The sequence below is a fragment of the Dermacentor andersoni genome, chromosome 2 (genome assembly GCF_023375885.2).
Source record: "Dermacentor andersoni chromosome 2, qqDerAnde1_hic_scaffold, whole genome shotgun sequence".
NCBI lineage: Eukaryota > Metazoa > Arthropoda > Arachnida > Ixodida > Ixodidae > Dermacentor > Dermacentor andersoni.
The window spans coordinates 73,428,663-73,450,101 of NC_092815.1; the positions used below are offsets into that span (position 1 = coordinate 73,428,663).

At 49.8% G+C, this 21,439-nt stretch overlaps 1 protein-coding gene, 1 long non-coding RNA gene and 1 pseudogene across 3 annotated transcripts in view; 1 reads left to right on the top strand and 2 right to left on the bottom strand.

Annotated features, from left to right (window-relative positions):
- The window catches only part of tup (LIM1_Isl and LIM2_Isl domain-containing protein tup), a 155,503-nt gene that overhangs the window by 96,361 nt on the left and 37,703 nt on the right, over nt 1-21,439 (bottom strand). For both annotated transcript variants that reach the window (XM_050188788.3, XM_050188787.3), the window contains exon 2: nt 1,934-2,168. In XM_050188788.3, the coding sequence (XP_050044745.1) occupies nt 1,934-2,168 (235 nt within the window). The remainder of the gene's footprint in view (nt 1-1,933; nt 2,169-21,439) is intronic.
- LOC126542104 (U2 spliceosomal RNA) lies at nt 3,600-3,779 on the bottom strand (annotated as a pseudogene).
- Nucleotides 13,931-21,439, top strand: part of LOC129387651 (uncharacterized) — a 97,243-nt gene continuing 89,734 nt past the window's right edge. The window contains exon 1 of the long non-coding RNA XR_008614839.1: nt 13,931-14,247. This is a non-coding gene — a long non-coding RNA (uncharacterized lncRNA). The remainder of the gene's footprint in view (nt 14,248-21,439) is intronic.

Consider the following 21,439-nt stretch of genomic DNA (forward strand, 5'->3'; position numbering starts at 1 on the left):
TTATTTAATCTAAAACGACTTTTTATCTTCCAGACAGTTTTCTAGAACCCAGCAGGACATTCTGGCTCCGAATTGTCGCGGTACAAATTAAAAATTCTTGGCGCCAAGCTTCCTGGCACACAACATTTTCTATCATTGTAATCCATATGCGTTCGGTGTCTTCCCAAAGCTATGAACGTGTCCAAGACGGGCCCCATTTGATTTCCAACTTTCAAGTTCACGTTCACCTTATTAGCAGATGCCCGCATTTCTCTTTTTCTTACTCTTCTTTTTCTGGCTTCTAGAGCCGGGAAATGGCAGTGCCTCCGTTGTTGCCATGACAATATAAGCGAAAATGGTGTCCACTACGATCTCTGCAGGCGTACAGGGTGCTGCGTCGTGCTACGGTACAGGCGAATATGTAGATGCTCTAAACGTCGGCTCGCTTTAATATTGATCCTCATGTCCGCCTCTGAAGCGCTCAGGTCCGCTTCTGCTGGGCACTCAAGGTGGGCTCGAAGGCTTCGCTCACGCCAACGCACAGAGCCGCCCTGTTGCTCGCATATGCGCTTTGCCGGGCGCCGCTTATCTCGGCCCCATTGCGCCGCTCCACGGCGCGGCTGGTCTACCGGCGACTCGTAAGTCGGCCGTCTCCTGTGCCTCGCGGAGGAACGCGGCGGGGAGGGGCGCAGGCAGTCAGGCTCTCTGTCCATCACGGCCTCGTCTCCTGAGGAGCCGCAGAAACAAAACAGGGACAGACTGGCGACGACAATTAGCCATGCCGGAGCCGGTGCGACGACGTGGCGTCGTCGGTCCGGCCATTAGCGCTATGGGGACGCCCGGCTGTCGCAGACTGCTTCTTGCGCTGTGCTAAGAAATGAGGGGAGTGGTAAGATGGGGAGGGGGGGGGGAGGTCCTAAATGGCCGGCTCCGGCCCTTGCTGCGGTCTGCGTCCCCCTGTCCAGCCGCGGTGCACTGTACTACCGTCGGTGCGGTGGTGTCCAGGAGGAGCCGATGGCGCGGCCGATAGGGCATTAGGAATTCCGCGCACTTGGCGGGTCCTGATAACAGCGCGGTGCCCGCTTGGCTTTCCGGTCGCGCCTTCGGGGGGCGCCGCATGCGCCCGCGCTCTCCTTGCCGTCGTTGGTGCGCGCGCGGCTCGGAAGATGCGGTCCCCGGCGTCCGACGATGATGCGCCAAGTCGACCCCCGCCGCCGCCGCCGCCGCAGCGTGGCGCCGAAGCGTCCAAACCCCCCTTCCCTTTTTTTCTTTTTTCTTCCTCTTTTCGTTTTAATCACCGAGCTTTGTCTCTAATGATAACGCGCTGCACGCAGCCTCTGAGGTGCGCGGGGATTTCCCTACAGCAAACCATGTCGCTGTGTGTTTTCTGAAGAATACGGGGATATCACGTTGGTCCTAATAGGACTGTACAGCACACGGTTTCCCAGATGAAACACGAAATTTCCGAACGTGTGCATGCGGCCTGGAACGAGCACGAGAGCGTGCGGACAAGGTGTGGCATTTCCGGATCGAAAGATGAAAGCGCGACTCACAAAAGAAATGAAACTGATTCCACCACTTATAAAAATTTATTTAGACAATCCATATACTTCTCGTACATTTATCGTAGACCGTTTTGCCCTCCTATAGTCGTGCCGCTGTACGGAGCTTTCATGGCATCTTCAAACAAGAAGTCCTCATCAAGTCTGTTCCCTTTAGCTTATTCTGGTCCACAGATTGTTGTGTCTATATACGTTAGTCAGCAAAGGTCCGTAAGTACACAGGCTCTCTATAGACAACCTGCTGATTACACCCATAACGTCTATAAACTGCTTTCTTTTTTCGTTTTTTTTTTCAGGTCGTCTCCATGTGGCAATCCTGACTTTCCTCCCGACGTCGCGCGACAAGCTCGTCAAGTTCGTACGCAGGTATACGAATTAAGCCCTCCGCTTACCGGACGTAGTCGCGCTTGCAGTAAGTCTTTCCGTCGCGCACGAAGCAGGTGCAGGTCTCGTCCAGGAACTGGTGGCAGTCGGCGCACTTGAGGCAGGCTGCGTGCCACTCCAGGTCCGGCGCCACGCGCAGGATGTACTGGTCGCGGATGGGCGCACCGCAGCCGGCGCAGACGCGCCGACTGCGGCAGCCCCCGCCACCGCCGGACGCCGCCTTGTCCGAGGCCGACACGCACACTGCGCGACAGTGAGAGAAGCAACCTGGTCAGCAGCTACGTCTGCACTCTTTCGATGATGATTATACGCATGAAAAAGTTAGAATTCGGTGGCACCATGAAAAAAAAAAGGCCCTTTGATATCGTGTCACTAAACCTAAACGATCTGGAGGAGTGTTGTAGACAGCCTAGCATTGTAGACAGTCTACGTTGACAGCTAAGGAGACATCTATGAGCACAAGGAATGGAACGCATCTGGAACCATCTGCATGCCGTCTGGAACGTCGTTCTTAGACATATTTTGGTCTGGAATTAAGGCGTCTCTGTGACGACTCCACCTCGCGTCGACGAGAAAAAGCTAAGAAAAAGAACACATTATCGCTGTCTTTTGGTACTTTTCATGTGCTAACATGTAGTGATAGAAAGAAATGAACGTATGTAAAGCTCGTTGCTCTTTGTAAAACTAAGAATACTCGTGCAGATGGGCTTGCTGTTAGATGTTCATCATTTTTTGTAGATCTCTTCGTCTGTGCCACGGAGAGACAGTCTCTGGAGGGCCTACTGCCTCTGGGCGGCCAACGATCTACACTCCCATAAAATATGCTTTAAGTGCGGCGCAGTTCGAAAGTATGCCTTTATTTAGCCGAGCTGTATATGTCTACCCTCCCATAAGTTTTTCAATGTCCGTGCCTCAAAACTGGCGCGCCTTCTATGAGGAGGCAAAGCAAACCAGTGAGGTATGTGCTGACACCTGGCGTAGCAAGAGAAAATGTAAAACCACCCAATCCCAAAGGATTTCATACAATAATTACTGGAGGGAACTGTGGCGCTAGTGTCTACGGGAGCTGCAATCGGGGCGGTTCAGCCAGCATTGGAATTATGGGAAGCACGTGGGTTTGCCTAAGCTTCTTCCTTCTGGCTTCAAACGGCTTCGCCACTTTGCAAACTCGTCATCTTCAACAAAGTACCGTGTAATAAATAAGCGAATAAACATTAATAAATCTGCTTGACGGCAGGATCCGGATACAGGACCTATGCAGAAACCCGATATTGAAACCATTACGCCACGGACGCATGCATCGACTAGCGGCATAGAAGGTCTTTATGAATTTCTCGCGGGGAAGTCTGCGCGTTTCGATTTGGCCACCTCGACAGGCTGAACCACTACACTTAGCAGTTGTGTGTGTTAGCAGAGAATTTGTCTGCAGTTGTGAGTATGCCGATCACAGTACATCATAGGGACCATCGTTGTGACCGTCGTCACTAAGTGATAGTTGAGTGATGCAATAAAGTCTTTACCAGACGTTTTCTTGCCGCGATATTTACAGCTCCGCTGGTCATTCACATTCGCAGGGCGGAATGACCTGGAATTTTTACAGCGAAGCTGTATATGGCTAGGTTCTGGAAAAAATGGCGTGCGTCTATCGAGCCGTGTAGATAGAGAATTTCTCCCCACACGTGAGCCGATCCCGAAGACAGTGTAATGCCGGGCCGACCCGCGGCGGTGGTGAAGCAGGCTTTAAGCACTCCGCCAACTTGCAAAAATAAGCTTAATACTTTAGGTCCAAATACCACCCGCATCAGATTTTAAACTGATAAGAACAGATATTACACTTTCACCCGCGTCCGCCATGTCTACGTTCACACCGCCCTCTCTTTGTCGGCGTTCCAAGCGCTTGCGTATCTCCTTTCCTTCCGCTCTCCCGTGGTGGCGGTCCCTTAAGCGTGCTGCCCTCCAGGACCACGAGGCGGAAGGAAATTCGAACAGTCCATGTAGCCCCGATACCGCAAACTTGGAACGTTTCACCTGAACAACGGCGAGGTTTCAGAGGGAGTTTGTGGGGATCCAGTTTTGTGTGGCCTGTGTCGTGTGCGATCGCTTGTGGTTTCCGAGTGACCTCACAACCATTACTGCACTGGGGGACGCACGATAACCTTGGCTACGGTGAATCAGTGTGTGCCCTCGGAGTGCGGTGAAGTGCGTGTATGTCCTACGTGGCGGGATTTGTTAGTAAAAAGTGTCGAGCCGCGTTCTGCAACAATACATGGGTAAGTATAACCCCGGTGCCTCGTCATCTTCCTAGGCTCATCATCGTGGAGGAGCGACTAGTCGCGTCTCGCCTTCTATGTATGTGCGTACAGCGTTCGACGCACGGCAATGGACAGTTATTTCGCCATTAAGGGACCGGCATACACAGCTTCGCTGGTCATCCACCTTTACAGAGTGGGATGGCACTGAATTATTTTATTTGATTGATTTTTTTTCTTTCCTTACTTTATTTAGTTCTTAATAAAGACGTTTCACCACTCACTCATAAATAGACTGAAATCATTTTTGGCAAGTGATATATAAAATCATAAAACCGCAGCATCAGTTGAGATTTTGGCTACAGATATGCTCGAAATGAAAGCTGGCTGAAAGAACCTGAGAGCCATCAAGTACACGTGAAAGGCAAGTCCAAGGATGTCAGAAGTACTCTATTGCTCCGCGCAGTGCAGTTCTCATTGACACGGTCTTTCGGGGAAATCTGGTTTATCTGCGTATATCACAGAGGTGGTGCTCGCTCACATATAGACGAAATACACTGGCTGCAAGAAAGCCAGCATGCACCAGTCTCTATGTAAGCGGGATTACTGTAGCACTGGAGCACAGATGGTGGTGCTGATGTACTTGTGGCGTTGCTTCAGACTGCGTTACCCTAGTATTCAGTATACCGGCAATCAATCTTGCTGAGTTCCGCTTCCCGAGAGTGAATATATTATGCCAGTTGTCATTAAAATAATAAACTGTGCGCTATCACACTTCATTTTTCAAAACAAACTTACATAGTTTCTACTTCCTGGTTGCGCAATTTTCTTTCCTTTGTTCACTTTTTGGTACCTGTTATTCTGATGCCCCCTTACTCAGTACTCAATGCAGGGCGTTTAAGGCGTTTTATAAAAAAATAAATAAATTCTCGTGAGTACAGAGTCATCCTCTCCCAGCAGACTCCTTTCTCATTGTATTCCCGGTCCTTCCCAGAACTTCAGATGATCCAGGAAAGCAAGAGGAAGTACTATACTCTAGGCAAATCCCGAAGGCACGAAATGCGTCGCCTAGCGCTGTATCGTGACCGCGCAGCGTCTTCGTTAGAAAGGCATGTTCTCTTTGTGGAAACTCTTGTCTCAGAGGATACCGCCGCTGTGGCTTAGTGGCTATGGCGCTCTGCAGCTGAGAACGCAGCGGTTGCCGTAGAGAACGCAGCTGCTGCAGTTGCGCTAGAGGTAGTTGCCTCTACCGCCCTTTTCCCTGTAGACAGCCGAGCAGCAGGAAATAACAAGCGGCTTTATTGCGCAAGGCTGGTTTATTTATACAGTGGCAGATGAAGCTTGTGCATGCGCACCAACGGTTCTTTTACGCTCTTTACGCTGCAAGCGTAATGGCCACTCGCACTGTGTCTTCCTAAATATCGTCTCCAGTGGGTGGTGGTCAGATTCAACGATGACCTCTGGCTGTCCCAAGACGTAGTGTTCGAGCCTTGTGCACCCGTGAACGATCGCCAGCACCTATTTCTCGATTTGCGCTTATCTATATACCTCTTCGGTAAGAGACCGTGAAGAGTAGACGACCGGGTGGCCATTTTGCAATAGAACCGCCCAACTCCAGGCTTGCATGCGTCTACAGATAATGTCAACAACAGTTCCTTCTAAACATAAGACAGGAGAAGCGCATGTGTATAGACAGACTCAAAGGTTTTGAAGGTGTCTTCATTTTGTTGTGTTCAAACCCATGCTGTGTTCTTCAAAGGTTTTCCCGGAGCGGTGCAGACAGGGAAGACATGTTGGGGATGAAGCGTGCAGCGAAGTTAGTCGTCCCCAGAAAAACTTGCAGTTCCTTACGGTTTGACGTAATAGTTCTGCAGAAACTCTGAAGGTGGAGAGAAGTAATTAATAAAGAAAAAATCAGACATTCACCCGCCCGTAGCAATTACTACAAAGAAAACCCAAGCGGGTTCCACGAAAGAAAAGCCTCATATTTTTAGAAAAATTCGTCCTAGTCCGGGACTCGAATCCGGAACTACAGCCTTTCCGGGGCAGCCGCTCTATCCTCTCAGCTAACCAGGCGGCTAGTAGATGGCAGGGCGAAGTCAAATTTTAGAGCGCAGCTCTTTGGCGTCCGTTCCTGGGTTTCGCGTCGTCGTCGGCGTTGTCGTCGGCCTCGTAACCAGCTCCGCCCCCCTTTCATCCCCCCAGCGCTAGCAGCGACCGACTGATACCGCTGGATGCCGCTGACGCCGCTAGAGAGTCAAGATAACGTGACTGCATAGAACACCATCGCCGCCATGCAGAAAGAGGAGGAAAGGGTTCCCCCCCCCCCCTGTTCTTGTGTGGCGGATAGGGTGCTCTTCAGTTGCCGACGCGCCGGTTATTTCACGTAGGCCCCGGCACGTCGACGAATACGTGACCACCTTCCCACGGCTAGACCTGGTTCTTAGCGCTGCGGAAGCGAGGGTATCATATTGTTTGTGTCGGCATCGGCGGCGTTGTCCCTGAAACCAACTCCGCAGCTGGGGTTGACTCACTATCGGCGTCAGCGGCATCAGTCAGTCGCTGCTATCTCTTCCCTCCTCCCTTTATCGTGTTGTCCGCTTGCTGCGCGCGCTTCTGCCCCCATCGTTTGCCGCTGGGTGTACACGCCGCCCCCCTCCCCCCTCTTCCTGCGAGTCTCCGGTTGTCAAAGCGCCGGCTCGAACTTAATTCCTTTCTTCGCTCCTCCTCCAATGCAACCCCTGTGCGTTGGCAATCAGAGAGCCAGATCGGTGGCGGCGGATCTGTATATGTGCACCGCCCGAGCCGAAATTGCCGCTGCCGTTCGCCCTGTGCGGTGGCAATCAGAGAGCCAGATCGGTGGCGGCGGATCTGTATATGTGCACCGCCCGAGCCGAAATTGCCGCTGCCGTTCGCCACTGCGAAATTATCTGCCAGTTCTTTCTGAGCCATGAGCGAGACGACCGATGGAAGTCCTCCGTCTGCTGCTGATGCTGCTGCTGCTAAACGAGCTGCCAGAGCAGAGGCCCAGCGCCGTCGCCGTCAGAATCCAGAGGTGCGTGCCGCCGAAGCAGAAGCTTACCGTCGCCGCCGTCGAGATGATCCAGGAGTACGCGTCGCCGAAGCAGAGGCTAAGCGCCGCCGCCGAGAAGACCCTGCCGTTCGCGCCGCCGAAGCGGAGGCTCATCGCCGCCGTCGAGAGCAACCAGCAGTAAGCGAGGCTGAAGCAGAAGCTCATCGCCGCCGCCGAGAAGACCCTGCAGTTCGCGCCGCCGAAGCGGAGGCTCATCGCCGCCGTCGAGAGCAACCAGCAGTAAGCGAGGCTGAAGCAGAAGCTCATCGCCGCCGCCGAGAAGACCCTGCCGTTCGCACCGCCGAAGCGGAGGCTCATCGCCGCCGTCGAGAGCAACCAGCAGTAAGCGAGGCTGAAGCAGAAGCTCATCGCCGTCGCAGAGAAGACTCTACCGTTCGCGCGGCCGAGGCCGAGGCCAAACGCAAACAAAGGCTCGCAAACAGTCAGGGTGCAACAAATGCAACAAAAAAAATCTGTGATAGCGCATACATGTGTTGCTCGATTTCTTTGCCTCAATCTATCGAAAAGGTGAAACAGCTTATTTGCTGCGCTCAAATTTCGCATTAGGAAGTAACGTAATCGTCGGTAATTTTTTTTTCAACAACTCGAAGCAAAGGCAAGAGTTTGACGTAATATTTCTGCGGAAACCCGCAAGGTGGAGAGAAGTAATTAATAAAGGTTCTGTGAGGCTTTTCCTTCATGGAACCCGTATGGGTTTCCTTTGTAGCAATTGCTACGAGCGGGTGGATATCTGATATAAATTTCATGTGGTTTTGCGGCAGTGGGACTTGCAGAACGTCCTCCACTCTCCCAGGAACAAAGCAAAGTCCTTCTGGCGTGAGGATATGGCCCGTGGCGAACTCATGACTGCAGAAAGTGACACTTTTTTTATTGAGTTTCAAGTTATGCTCCCTGCAGCGTACACTAACCAGACTGCTCGGTTTGCGTGATGCTCTTATCGAGACATTCCCCAGAGCAGAATGTCACCCATTAAAACAGCGACGCCGCTAACCCTGCCATTACCTGGTGCATTGACCGTTGAAGAGCTTCCGGAGCCGAGTCGAATGGCATGCGCAAAAGTTTGTCGCGGCCATAGGTAGTGCTGCGGTTCATATTAGTGAACTTTGCTCACCTAGTTTTATTTGCCAGACCCCTGACGATGCATCTGAAGTAGTAGAATACTTTGCCCGGTGCAGTTGCGGAACCACATCTAATGTTGGCTCTCTTAGCAGGGCCCTATTCAAATCCGAAGGGCCTAAGCATATGCGCACTTTGTCACTTCTAACCACAAAGACTATATGGCTAGACCAAGCAGAAGGTCGTTACATTTGCGATGACATGGTCTTGCTCCATTTTGTCCAGTTCCTGTTTCACGCATTCTTGAAGAGGACATTTTCGTGGGAAATGTTTGCTCCTGCCATAGTTATGGCAGAGATAACGTGGGGTCTGCTTGGTACATGTCTGAAGAAAACGAGTAACAGCGCTAAACTACGGGACGTGACTGAGACAGACGAAGTGCGTGACTGAGACAGCGCTTAGCCTGTCTGAGTCACGTCCAGTTGTTGAGCGCTGTTACTCATTTTATGGCAGCGCACTAGTGCTGGACATTCTCCTGTTTGGTGCTTTTCAAGACCACACTTGAAGCAAGGCGTTACATTCGACTTAGCTGCGACGATGGCTGCATTGGCTGCTGTGGCTTGAATTTCTCGGAATTGATCTTTGGTTTGTTCCCCTGCCCAGCACATTTCTACTGATTTTACATACGAGTGTGTTTCTGCTAGCAGTTTCTTCCGGAAGCCTTTGTACCTGATACTTAGAATTATTCTGTTTCGTAATAGTCGCTCCTCGAGCTCTCCAAAGTCGCATTCACTTGAGAGAAAGAGCAGTCCCCTGATCCATTCAGTAAACGGCTCTCTGTCTTGCTGGTTGCTGGATTCGAGTCGAAATTCATTATAGGTGAGGTCAATTGGTAGAGGGCTTGTAGTGGGGCTTGAATTTCGTTACGAGAATGTCGACGTCCTTCTCGTCTTTACCCTCAAATTTGGAAGTATTGTACGTTCGTCGGGCTTCCTCGCCTCTTGCCATTAGAAAAGTTGCGGCGTGAACTTCCCTAGGCTGCTGAATCAATCCCGTCACCGTCGGAAAAAGGTCAAACTAACTTGTCCATACGTTACAATAAAGAAAAGTCTCCTCGGTCACGCCTAGTGGCCTTGGTGGCTGCAGCAGAGCCAAACCCATCCCTGCAATGGTCTTTGCACCTTGTCCGTAGCTTCGTTCGTACTAGAGAGGTGGTGGCAAAAAAAAAAAAAAAAAAAAAAAAAAATCCCGAGCAGCAGGAAATAAGAAGTCGCGTTATTGCGTGAGGCTGGGTTATTTTTGCAGTGGCAGACGCGGTTTGCGCATGCGCACCAACAGTCTTGTTGATGAAGTTGCAGCTGGCTACACTCCCCTCCTCTTTAAATCCGTCCGTGATCTACCATGCACCAACGGCGTCGATATCCGCATATGGGGATAACCAACCCGTCGAAGCCGTATTTTTCACCTCCCACTTTCCAATCGCTTGCTTGCCTGCATGGCAACTCGGGCAACTTTATCCGTGCTCCGTCCTGGGAAACGCCTTTCGGTCGACTTTTCTTTCGACTGATACAGCGACGAAATTCCTGAGAGCGGGTCCGAGAGAGAGCGAGATAAGTACATGGCGCTCTTCCTGCTCCTCTATCCGCGGAGGTTTCTCTCTCTCTCTCTCTCTCTCTCTCTTGCTCCGTCCACGGCGCTCGTGATTTCTCGCGTGCGAAAATTAATGCGACCACGCGGCTGCGTTCGTCGACAAGCACGCAAGCAACGCGACATGCTCGGAGCTCGCGCAACAGCAGCGACAAGAAGAGGCACTGCTGCGGACGCGCGCGCGGAATGCAAGATCCAAGCAGGCATGCATGCGCGACGGGGACCACCACGCGCTGCTCGGACGTTCCGGTTTGCAGGGCGAGAGTGCATACTACGTGAACTTCTCGAGTTTCTGAAGCAATCTGTAGATAAAAAAAAAAATGCACATCTGCGCATCTTCCATCTACAACGGGTATAAACAGCGAGCAGACGGTATAGGAACCTTCCTCTTTCTTTGCCCTCTTTTCACTTCTTCCGTTGAACATTTGAAATAGCGGGCTCATGATGACTATACATTGCGCAGCAACATAATCTTTATACTAACTACAATATATCCGGCTTTAGAATGGCGGTTACCCAAATCAAATGCAAAGAGCTTACCTAGTACGTCTGCCTCTTCCCTAAATACCTCTTCACTCAACACGCTTCTTATGTTATCGGTTTTCTGCTGTTTACGTTCGCTCTATGTTACCGTTCGTTATATGGCGAGGTTAATGTATGCATAACGGTTATGTACGCCTGTAGATAGTGTTGATAAAAGTCATGACATCCGTGGCTCCTGCTTGGGTATGAATTATGACGGGCGCGTTTGGTCCCTCTCCAATAAAAGGTGAATTAAGCTCTCGCTTCCTCTCAACTCACCTGGGCCCGTATACACAAAAAGCTCCAACGAAGGTTCGTTAGAGAAAATTGTGGCCGATTATGATGCTGGATATATCATCAACGAAGGCGGCCAACCAATGGCAGATATCACGAACGAAAAGCCCTGTGAATTAGGCCCCCGATTTGCAAGTTATGGACGGCCGTAGCTCGCTCAATTTCAGAGATCGTTTGGTGAATCAGGCGTCCGTAGGACAGATGGGACGCATAGGCACAGTAACGACACGTTCAATTCCAGTGGATTCCCTTAATTAGTTTGGACGGCGTTTGACACCAGTCACTTGACGAGACTCTGTCCGCTTGAGCTCTCGTTAAATCTGAGTTAACGTACGTTAAGCGCACGTAAAGCCCTGCAAGCTATCCCAAAACTGTCTGATGAGCACTTGCACGGTGACTACGCAGATTTGGTGATGCAGACTGATCGTTCTCAGTGAGCTCGCTTCCTATGGATATGCTAAATTGCCGGCTATGTATGCCAGGCTAACCCCGCCTGCTTCAACATCACCACCACCACCACCACCACCTATGGATATGCCTCTACCAACGCACAGCACTAACGCACTAACTCAGCGCAGGGTAAATCATATGCGTTGATCAAAGGATGTACGTAACGCATCTCTGTCCTGACCTTTGGGTTAACTATTTTCGACGCATACTGCGTACCTAAACGCATAATGCCCATCATTAGATAGTGTTTTGGAGGTACAGTAATCACGCCGTGTGAACCCATATATTAAGTGTCGTGGAGGAGGAGGCAGCACTAATGGACGCTACGAGGTGCCAGCAGACGGCTTTGGCAGCGTTCGCTGTAAATCAGCGCAATTCTCTATAGTAAACGCGTACAACCGCGAGCTTGCAAGCGGGTGATAAGACGACCGCGCAGAAGCACAGCAAGCAGAACGTCGGCTGTGACGACGAGAATCACATACGATTCCCGAAAGTCAGCTCTTTGGAACTATAATATTTAGTTTCTTCGCCGCTTTTGATTTATGAGGAGCCACGGTCAACCCTCATCTAAGACCTCCTCCCCAGCTTTCCCTCCTATATACCGCATAAAAGAATAATCGCACATAGTATAAAAAAAGAAAATAAAACAACAAGAAACCTGCGACGATTAGGTTTCGGCTGTCCAAGAGCGACCACCAGCGCGAAAGATGCGAGCTGTGGCAAACAAATACCACAGCTGTTGCAGCCCCGCATCGGACGAAATAAAGATAAAATCAAAATAAAATGAGAATGAACGGCATAGATCGGGAAAGGAGGCCCGGCTGTGTAGGTTGATTCCTGCTGCGGCGAGATTCGTGTAAGGTTTGGGCGGCAGCGATCTCTCCTCGGTGTAGACGCGGGCGCACGAGTGAGAGCTGCTGCTGAGCACGCATGCAAATCTCCGTCGCGTTCGACAACGGCAGTGAGCGCCTCGCGCGCCCTATCTTCCAAGAGCGGCCGCCGTCGCCGAAGCGCCGAGCACCGACCGCGTCGCTGCTCTTTTGCATATCTAACTCGCGCAAGGACCGCGCGTGCATGTTTTACGCACCGAAGTAAACGACGGCAACGACAACGCAAAGGGAAGTTTCTGAGGCGCGAGAAACTAGCGCGTTGTATTTCAATCCTTGCCGGAACAACCGCCCGCATTCTGTGCACCCGTGACGTCGCCAACCGCTTTAAGACGAATACATCCGCGTAGTTTAGTTTTGTGCACTGCGAAGCCGGGTAATTCGGTAAAGCGTCTCTTTCTTTATTTTTTCCCGTGTGCTGGGCAGCTGATTTGCGAAACCTGAAGGAAAAAGTGCCTCCTGCAGCTCTGGGACTCAAACTTTCCGTTTTGTATAGCTTAGGCCTCTAGTGCGTGCGTGTGTGCGTGCTGCGGTGCGACAGTTGAACCGAGAATAAACAGCGAAATGAAGGGAAAGAGCTCTGATAAAGTACCACGTGTATATATATATATATATATATATATATATATATATATATATATATATATATATATATATATATATATATGTGTGTGTGTGTGTGTGTGTGTGTGTGTGTGTGTGTGTGTGTGTGTGTGTGTGTGTGTGTGTGCACGCACTTGTCTGAGTCTGAGCGAAGCAAGTTACCCATGCCAAATGAACTGCTGTTTCAAATGGAGTTATTGGCGAGTGTCATGAACGTTGATATAGTAAATAGGAATGTTATAAAAGACCTGGGGGAAAATGTCCTCTGTCGAGCTAGTCCTCTGCAAAGGAAATAGCTCCCTCATGAATCCCGCTAATAATCATATAACAAGAACTTAACGAGGAACTGCCAAGGCCTTCCTCATCAGGAAGGCCTTCCTCATCACATGCTGAACATGTAATGCTTGATCGACAAAGGTCGATGGCTTTTGCCAACCATTTCCATCTACACGCAGCAAACGCTGCCTCACGTCGGAACGCCATATTGCCCTTCAAGTTCCTTGACAGCATCCAGGTCATGCCTCCAAACTTACGCAGAGTGCGTCCATCGCGAACAGTTCCGGCTCCATTAAGCCGCAGCGCGACACGTACCCCGCCGCTGCTAGACATTAAAGGTTTAGTGAAGAGGGCTTGACGCAGGTTCGAAAGCCGGCCCCTAAGCTGAAGCCAATACTGGGGACGCGACACTTCGTTGCGCGTACCACGGTGGGAAGCTGTTCGATCGGTGCCGTCACGGGTGGTGGAGGAAGCGAAGGGGGGGACACGCCCATCGGTCCGGCCCCGTCCAGACTTTGACGAGGGGCACCCAGGTTTCCCCCCTTGACCAGCATGACTACCCCTCCCCTACCCCCTCCTTTAGCCCCTTCCCGGACTCCACCGTGGGGCGCACACGCGCGTCCTGCCCGCCGTCGATGCTGTGCCGCCGTCTGAGCCGAGCTTCGTAAGCGGCTGCGCGATAACATCGCGTCCCACTCGATGCTCGCCCGCCGATGTACCTCCGTCGCTGCCGCCACCACCACCACCACCACAGTCGCTTCCGCTGCTTCGCTCGCACACATTTTTATCACCGGCGAGGCGACGAGACATGTGACGCCTCTGACGGCGGCCAGGAACACGAAAGGCAAAGGGGGTGTGTGAGGCAGCTGCAGTTCTTTCGAGACGGAAAGGGGGCAGCGTATGACAAGCTACCCCGCTCAATGCTACAGCGCGATCGCCCGCTTTCTCACCGAGCGAACGCTGCAGGCAGCGTGTAGCCCGTGAGCATTCGTATCGCCCGGCATGTGTTTTTTTGCGCTCCCGCGTGGTTATTTTATCTGGCGAAAGGATTAGGTTCACACACGTTCTGGCAGGAATGAAGCCCGCAACCGTGCCGCAGTCGATGGGAGCGCCATTACAGGAGATACAAAATCAAGCGCGTGTTGTCCGGGGCTACTCGTGTCGTCGTGGACCGGACACCTCCATGTCCATAGAATGGGCCCGAAGGCAACCTGCGCGAACTTCACAGGCGGAATTTGTGGGTGGTGAGTAGAAGCGTGCTTGGACGCTTCGAGTTTCGATCGGGAACGCGGATTCTGGGAAACACCACTATACTCATACTGGTTACATCCCAGCATACTTTCCCCTTGTCAGTTACTACTGCCAAAGCCAAAGAACGGTCGCACCTAGATCATAACGTTTGTTAGACAATCACGAGCTTGTATATCGGATTTAACGAGTGACATGAAATTTCGAGGGAAGAAAATAACCGTGATTATAGCCATTTTACTAGCTCAACACAGAGCCTGCTTTCGTTGTTGGTCTCTCTCTGTCTCTCTCACTGCAGCGCGCGTGCGTGCATGCATGCGTCCGTGTGCGTATGTGTGTGCGTGCATGTGTGCCTATACGTACATGATTTGCGCAAGTACAGTGCGGTATACTGTTAAAGGGAACGCGTGAGTGTGGAGCACGTGGTAATTTTTTCCCTCTGGAAAGTACTTAATCACTCGGCTTCGCAGCAGGTATATATATAACTTGTGGTTGGTGGCGCAAGAAGCTTTCTACGCAGCTGTGCAGCTACAGCGCCAGAAAATTGAAAGCCGCAGAATAGAACGCTCCCTTTAAAAGTGAACCGCACTGTATACGCTTACATCACACGCAAAGCTTCACCACAAGAACAGAAAGGACGAGACAGTCAGCGCGTACAATAGAAGTTTTGCGTCATGATGTTGGTCACTGAGCACGCAACAAGATAACTAATCACTTGGTCCTTCTGCTGCCACCACTTCGCGGGACGCCTCTTGGGAGGCAACCATATCCAGATAAAGCTTTGGACTTCTTAACTTTATTTTACGCGCATTCTGACGCCGAAAATTGCATAATACTTCGACTAAACAGGCTTCATGCTGCCGGACGTATACACGACCGACCGTGACGGAACACAGCAAAAATACGCACTTTGTGAATAAATAACCACGAAGAACGCGAAGGAGCTCGACAGCCAAGTTCACCATGTCTAAAGATAGCGGCACTGCGAGCGCTTCCATGCGATAAATCAGTGCAGCCTTGGTGGCTCCGCTTGAAGACACGGAATTTCGGGTCTTTCTTGCTCTTCGCTCTCTCTCTCTCTCTTTCTCTGTTGCGTATGTGCGTTCAGTGTAAGGCATATGAGGAAATATTTGTTTGCCGTCGGATAGCTTCGTGTATCCACGATATCTTACATTGTGATTCCGTGAAGGCGATCCAAGTACCTGTCAGGGGCCTCGGTAAAGGCATCCAAGTGTGAAAACAGAAGACGCCCTAGAGCGTCAGAAAGATTGCGTCCCCTGGTCATTAGAAATTCAGAAGTGTCGCGGTTGCAAATGATTGCCTATATAACACTTCTGGGGCCTCTGCGGAAAAATAAAACGAAGTGATGTCGCCGTCGAGCGCCGTCTAACCGAAGCAGTTTCATCTTTATCTAACAAGGACCCGCAAGATGCATTCGTTTTGTCTGTTTTCGTTTCCAACGCGGCGCCATCATTGCTTTATTTTTGACTTATTATATATGCAATATCAGAAATATACGTGATTTGTGGTATGCGCCACAACTCCTTCAGCTAAGGGAGGATCTAAAAAAATATAACAGTCCAGTGGAATCCACCTGGCCTGGTACGAGTACAGGTAAAGTTTGGCATATACACGTGAGTTGTGTGCGGTTAACTATTCAGCTGTGCTAGGATATATCTTTATTGTAGTTCTTAATGACACACATATTTATGTAGTCATCTCCCGTTGGCAGCGTCGTTGCATATATCGTTTGCATGTGTATGTAGCACTTATTTAAATCTAATTTACATCGGAGACAGCTTAGGAGTGAACAAGCTAAGTCTGTTACGCACATCAGTGGCATAGCTGCTGCGTTTTATGCACAGCAAGACGCCACGGGTCCGATTCCCTTGTTTGACGGCCTCACTTTGCTTGGACTGTATAATTTTAAACAACCGTGCGCTGAGATTATGGTGCGCCTGGAACTCATGGCAAAGTGCATATATTTGATATATTTAGCATTCGGTCAATTTATTCACGCATTTTTAAAATTATATGTATTTTTTCGTACCTTCCCACGCCTCTCTCTCTCTCTCTCTCTCTGCTTCTGTGCGCAAGCCGCGTTTGGAATAATGGAGTACGTAGCCGTATCATTTGAAGAGTCAACACCGTTTTTATGGTAAATATTTATCACCTGTTAGTAACCATTACATGACGCTGTGTAGTCAATAATTCTGCGACGCCAAGAAATTCCCGAGTAGAAAACAAGCTGTTGTAAAACCTTGATCGCTGGACAGAATGGGCACGTGTTGTCTCGAACCCGCTGAACCTCCGCTCACAGGTAACACATAATAACTGTAGCATTGGTGTTTACCGTTCACTCCGACATCCTCTAAGCGGCTGCCTTTCAAATCCTATAGTTGCCGCAGTAACAGGCGTATAGCGAATAAACCCAGACCAGCTAGCACCTGTAAAGGTTCGCCGCCCGGGTTTAACGTCAAAAAACATCGCTACGAGAACGATGGAATCAATAGAGCTAAGGCCGCACTCCAACATCTCACGTGTATAAGGATGTGCGGAACAGACCTACGCGCGCGAAGTGAGAACTGGAAGTTTTCGATGTAAAAAAATAAAATTCTTGCAACATGCTACCGCGCCACCGATCGTAACGCGTAGTTATATAACCGCCCAAATATTTAAAAAAAAAACGTAACTTGCTGCCGATTCTACCGCGTACATCAAGTAACAAAACCTCAGTCGACGCGTACCGTTTTGAAACGATATTACGGAACATACAAAAGCACACAGACATGAACACAGCAGAATCTTAGCAGCTAGTGGCTATATATGAGTCCGACGACACCTCCGTTTCGCTGTCTACCGAGCACAGAAAGTTTTCTTTAGTTCCATTTAATGCACGTTAAATTTCACACTTCTAGAGGCTTCAGCAACCATCGTCTGTGGGAGGGCATTGCACGCACTGTTGACCCGCCTTGCGATGTCTCCGGGCGTCGCTTTCTTAAGACGACCCGCTCGGTGGCAGTGCGGCTAACTGCCTCGCATGAAGCTTTCTTTCCTTCTTGTTTTTTTTTTTTTTCTAGTAAGAATCGGTTTCATGTTTTTAGTTTCAGTAGAATTGGCTACGATTGTAACGCGCATGCCAATTTGAACGCACCATGTATTAAAAGAACGTTCGAGTTAGACTCGTGCAAATACGGTAAGAAGAAGCAAGTTGAGGGCGAGAGGCTCGGGAAGCTTCTGCGCACTCAGTTCGAAAGCACGGCAGCAAACAGTGCGCATCTGGCGTCTCCACATAACTAAGGACACACGTACCATCGGGCCCCGACCGAGTTTGGCTGTAGTATATGTATACATTGTGAGGCAGTACAGGCGGAAATAATAAGCCGGCACCGTATAGTGTCCGCCGTGCCCGGCTCGCGTTCACCACTTCCTCAACGGTCTTCGCACAGCGCGGCTCCCGTTTCATTGTGGAAGGGCGCGCGATGTTTTTCTTGCGGCGTGCCTTTGGAGTCTCTCTCAACAAGAAGGAACGACGCGCTCCTTGGGCGCTGCGCCGGGCGGCTTCTTTGCGCACACTCCCGTGCGCACCCGCACGAGCACCCGCGCAAGCGCCAACACAAACACAAGCAACGCAGGTAGCACGGCTGCGTGCACCCCGCGAAGCTGGCGAGACTAGACGGATGGGAGAGAACGATTCGGGCGCCGAGTGGCGCGGATGATTGGAGGCGCTTAATTCCGCCCCGTTGCGCACCCGCCGCAGTCACCGCTCTTACACGGCCGCTGATCTTGGGCGTCCCTTTTACTTTTTTCTTCTTCACCCTTCTGCTTCGGCCTTGTCCATCAGTTCCTCTTCGCTGTTCGCTTTCTGTATATTCACTGCTGCCTATTTCCCGGATGCACGACTTTAGAGGTCGACATGAGATCTACGAAGGTGCGCCGTCTTTTACGTATTTAAGGCTGCCACCTCGGCCATACGTATACGTGCGTACGTACGTACTAATAAGATACATACATACATACATACATACATACATACATACATACATACATACATACATACATACATACATACACACACATACATACATACATACATACATACATACATACATACATACATACATACATACATACATACATACATACATACATACATACATACATACATACATACATACATACATACATACATACATACATACATACATACATACATACATACATACATACATACATACATACATACATGCAAGAGTGCTTTAGCTCTTGCCTTTCTCCTTTCGACATTATATTCTGGGTGCATGTTTCTGGGGAGAGGGTTGGTTCTGATCTTGTTCCTAACTTCAGTCCTTAATTCTACTTCAGCCTCTATTGGGCTCCTTGATGTATTCAGTTCTGCTTCTTTCTGTAAGCAGAAATTTTGAAATTACCGATTGCTCCTTACAGCTATAACATAAGCGAAACGTCGCCATGAAGCTTCAGTAGACGAGTTGACGCATGTAAAATAAGAAATCATATATATATATATATATATATATATATATATATATATATATACATAAACTCACACGAACCTCCCCACGAGTTTCAAAGCGGTATTGAGTTGGCACGAATAAAAAGCCCAAATTAGGCTTGCGCCACCGATCTGTCCTCCATCGTATGACATACTCGCACAGCCTTCGGCGTGTGCACTGTGAAGACAATTTGCATGGCCTGCCAGTCCCGACGCAGCGGTCCGCGCTGCGATCGATGCGGCCGATCGGCTCACGCTCCGCTGCGCGGATGGCAATAAAGATCTGCGTGCTGCGGCTGCTGCGGGGCTGTTGGTCGCGGATTAGGGCACCTAGACGTTTTACGGCGGTGTCAACGTGAACTGCTTCATAAATAACGCTCGCGCGCACGCGCGCAGGCGGTGCCGAGTCGAGTTGTTCGACTTGGCGCCGTTCTCCTACAGTGTGTGGTCCCGCCGAGCGAAGCGCCACGCCGCGTGTATTTATACCATACGTGCTGTTGGAGGGGAAGTGCGTGGCTTTTCACTTCTTTTCCGACGGGTACAGCGAGAAAGCAAGAGACAAAAGGACGACAAAATAAAAGGCGTCTTGCGCTGTCTCGCTGTCATTCCGTCATCGCAGCTTTGTCTCTTTGCTTCACGCTGTGAACCTCGGCCACATATCCTATTACCCATTAAATCGATCTGCCACCCTTCTAAGGATTTTTACGCTTCCTATTGGGGAGTGAAAAAACCCTACACATCGAAGCTGGACGCAGTGAAAGCCACGTTACAGTGTCTCCGAGTTTAATAAGTATTCTATTATAGTGAGCGTAATCTGCAACAAAATATAGAATTCCGATGCATAACTTGCCTATCTTAAGGAAATGGACAGCGATAATTGAGCTCCCTTTATACGGTAACGTTGAGCACCCTCAAATAATTAAGTGCAGGTAACGTTGTTTGAAATTGCAGCGCCTCTCACGGGCACACAGTGAACCCGTAGCTTACGCGCACCGGTCTGCTGCATTAATCGACGCTTATTGCTTGCCCTGTACAAGCGCCGTAAGTCGCGCTCATTCATTAAAGCTAGGGCACAAACCTTAAGTGTACACCCCAACGACCAGGTACGTACCCAGGATTTCTTTCACGTGGGGGGGGGTGGGGAGGGGACAACTCGAAGTAACTTCTTTATGCAAATGAGGGAGGGGGGGTACCTTTACTAGTACAAATGTGAATAACGCCCACCATTCGCTATAAAGACGCGTAAACCCGCAATAGAGAAATGAAAAATTTGGAGGACGCTTAAGCTTCGCCTTTAAGAGTGGAACGCGATAGCATTCAAAGACCGCTGACCGCTTTTCATGCTTCCCGGCAACTGCGGCTTATCTAACGGTAACGTTTACCGGGAAACTCTGGCGGCGAACGCTATGCACGAAGGCAAACTTTCTGGTAGAAACGCGGCCTCTTGCGTGGGCCGATCTCCTGTTATTGTTTCGCACTTTTAATATTTCAGTCTAAGAAGAGCTAACATAAAATATATGCGCTCTCGGTGTTTTTCTTTCATTACATTTGTTTGTGGGCTGCCATTCTCAAAATTCCGAGGAATAACTTTGTAAAGAATGAAAGACAAAGTATGAGCAACTTTGGTGGTAGATGAGTGGTTGGGTATACGTGATTCGGAACTTCTTCCGACGTCATTCTTGGCGAAGCGACGTCCGACGCTGAAAGCCGACGCCGATGTCAGATTTTTTGCGACACGGGGTCCTTAACGCTATCGCGTTAATAGGTGTATCTCACAGGTACGCCTGTGAGATACACCTCTCCTTTGCTTCGCAAACAAGGAACCACATCAAATCGGCTTCGCGCAGAAAAGAAGCGCAGGAAGAACACTGCCAAGAACGAGTAAGCAAGCGAAAGTGTAAAATAAAGATTGCTTACTAGTAGCGTTCTTGAATTAGATTTGGAAGAATTATGGAGAAATATATACTTGCGGAACAATCATAGTTCTTTTCGGCCCCACGTTTACTGCTCTACCAAGTGCCAAAACCGACTCGTATTGTTATTTCGGAAGTTGCGTAACGATGCGCGACCGCCAGTCCCGTACACCCGCGTATAGCACAGGACGCTGCGGTTCTAGACGTACTGCGCCCACCGCGGAAGGTTAAAGAAACACCCACATAAGCACAGCAGAGAAGTGGCTACGTCTGACGGCTCGACTAATAACTGTAGAAGCGTCATTCAAGACACACGGAATTATTCTCCACTTCCGGCAGCGTTTTCTCTATTTCCTTTTTAAATAAAAAGATGTTGGTCGATAAATATTTTAACAAAGAACTGTTAAATTTGCTTACTTTCACTTTCATTTCTGTTTGGTTGTTGTCTATGCTTTCTCCCTTATTAGATCCCTTAATTTCTCAACTGCTTGCGGCTCTTGTTTCCATTGCCAATTTTGCACCAAAAGTGCTGTACAATTAGGCAATACCCAGACGAGGTAACGGGTGACAGTCATATATATATTGCTTATGGGTTTAACGGTTATTGCAGGGTTTGATGATGGACTCTGTTTCGCATTATTTTATTTTCTACCTTATCTAACCCATATTGCTGGTATATGGTTCCAAGGATCTGCCAGCGTCGCGGCAAGCCGTCACTCGAGGAAATAATGAAGCGAATAGAAAAGTTAAACGCAACTGGCG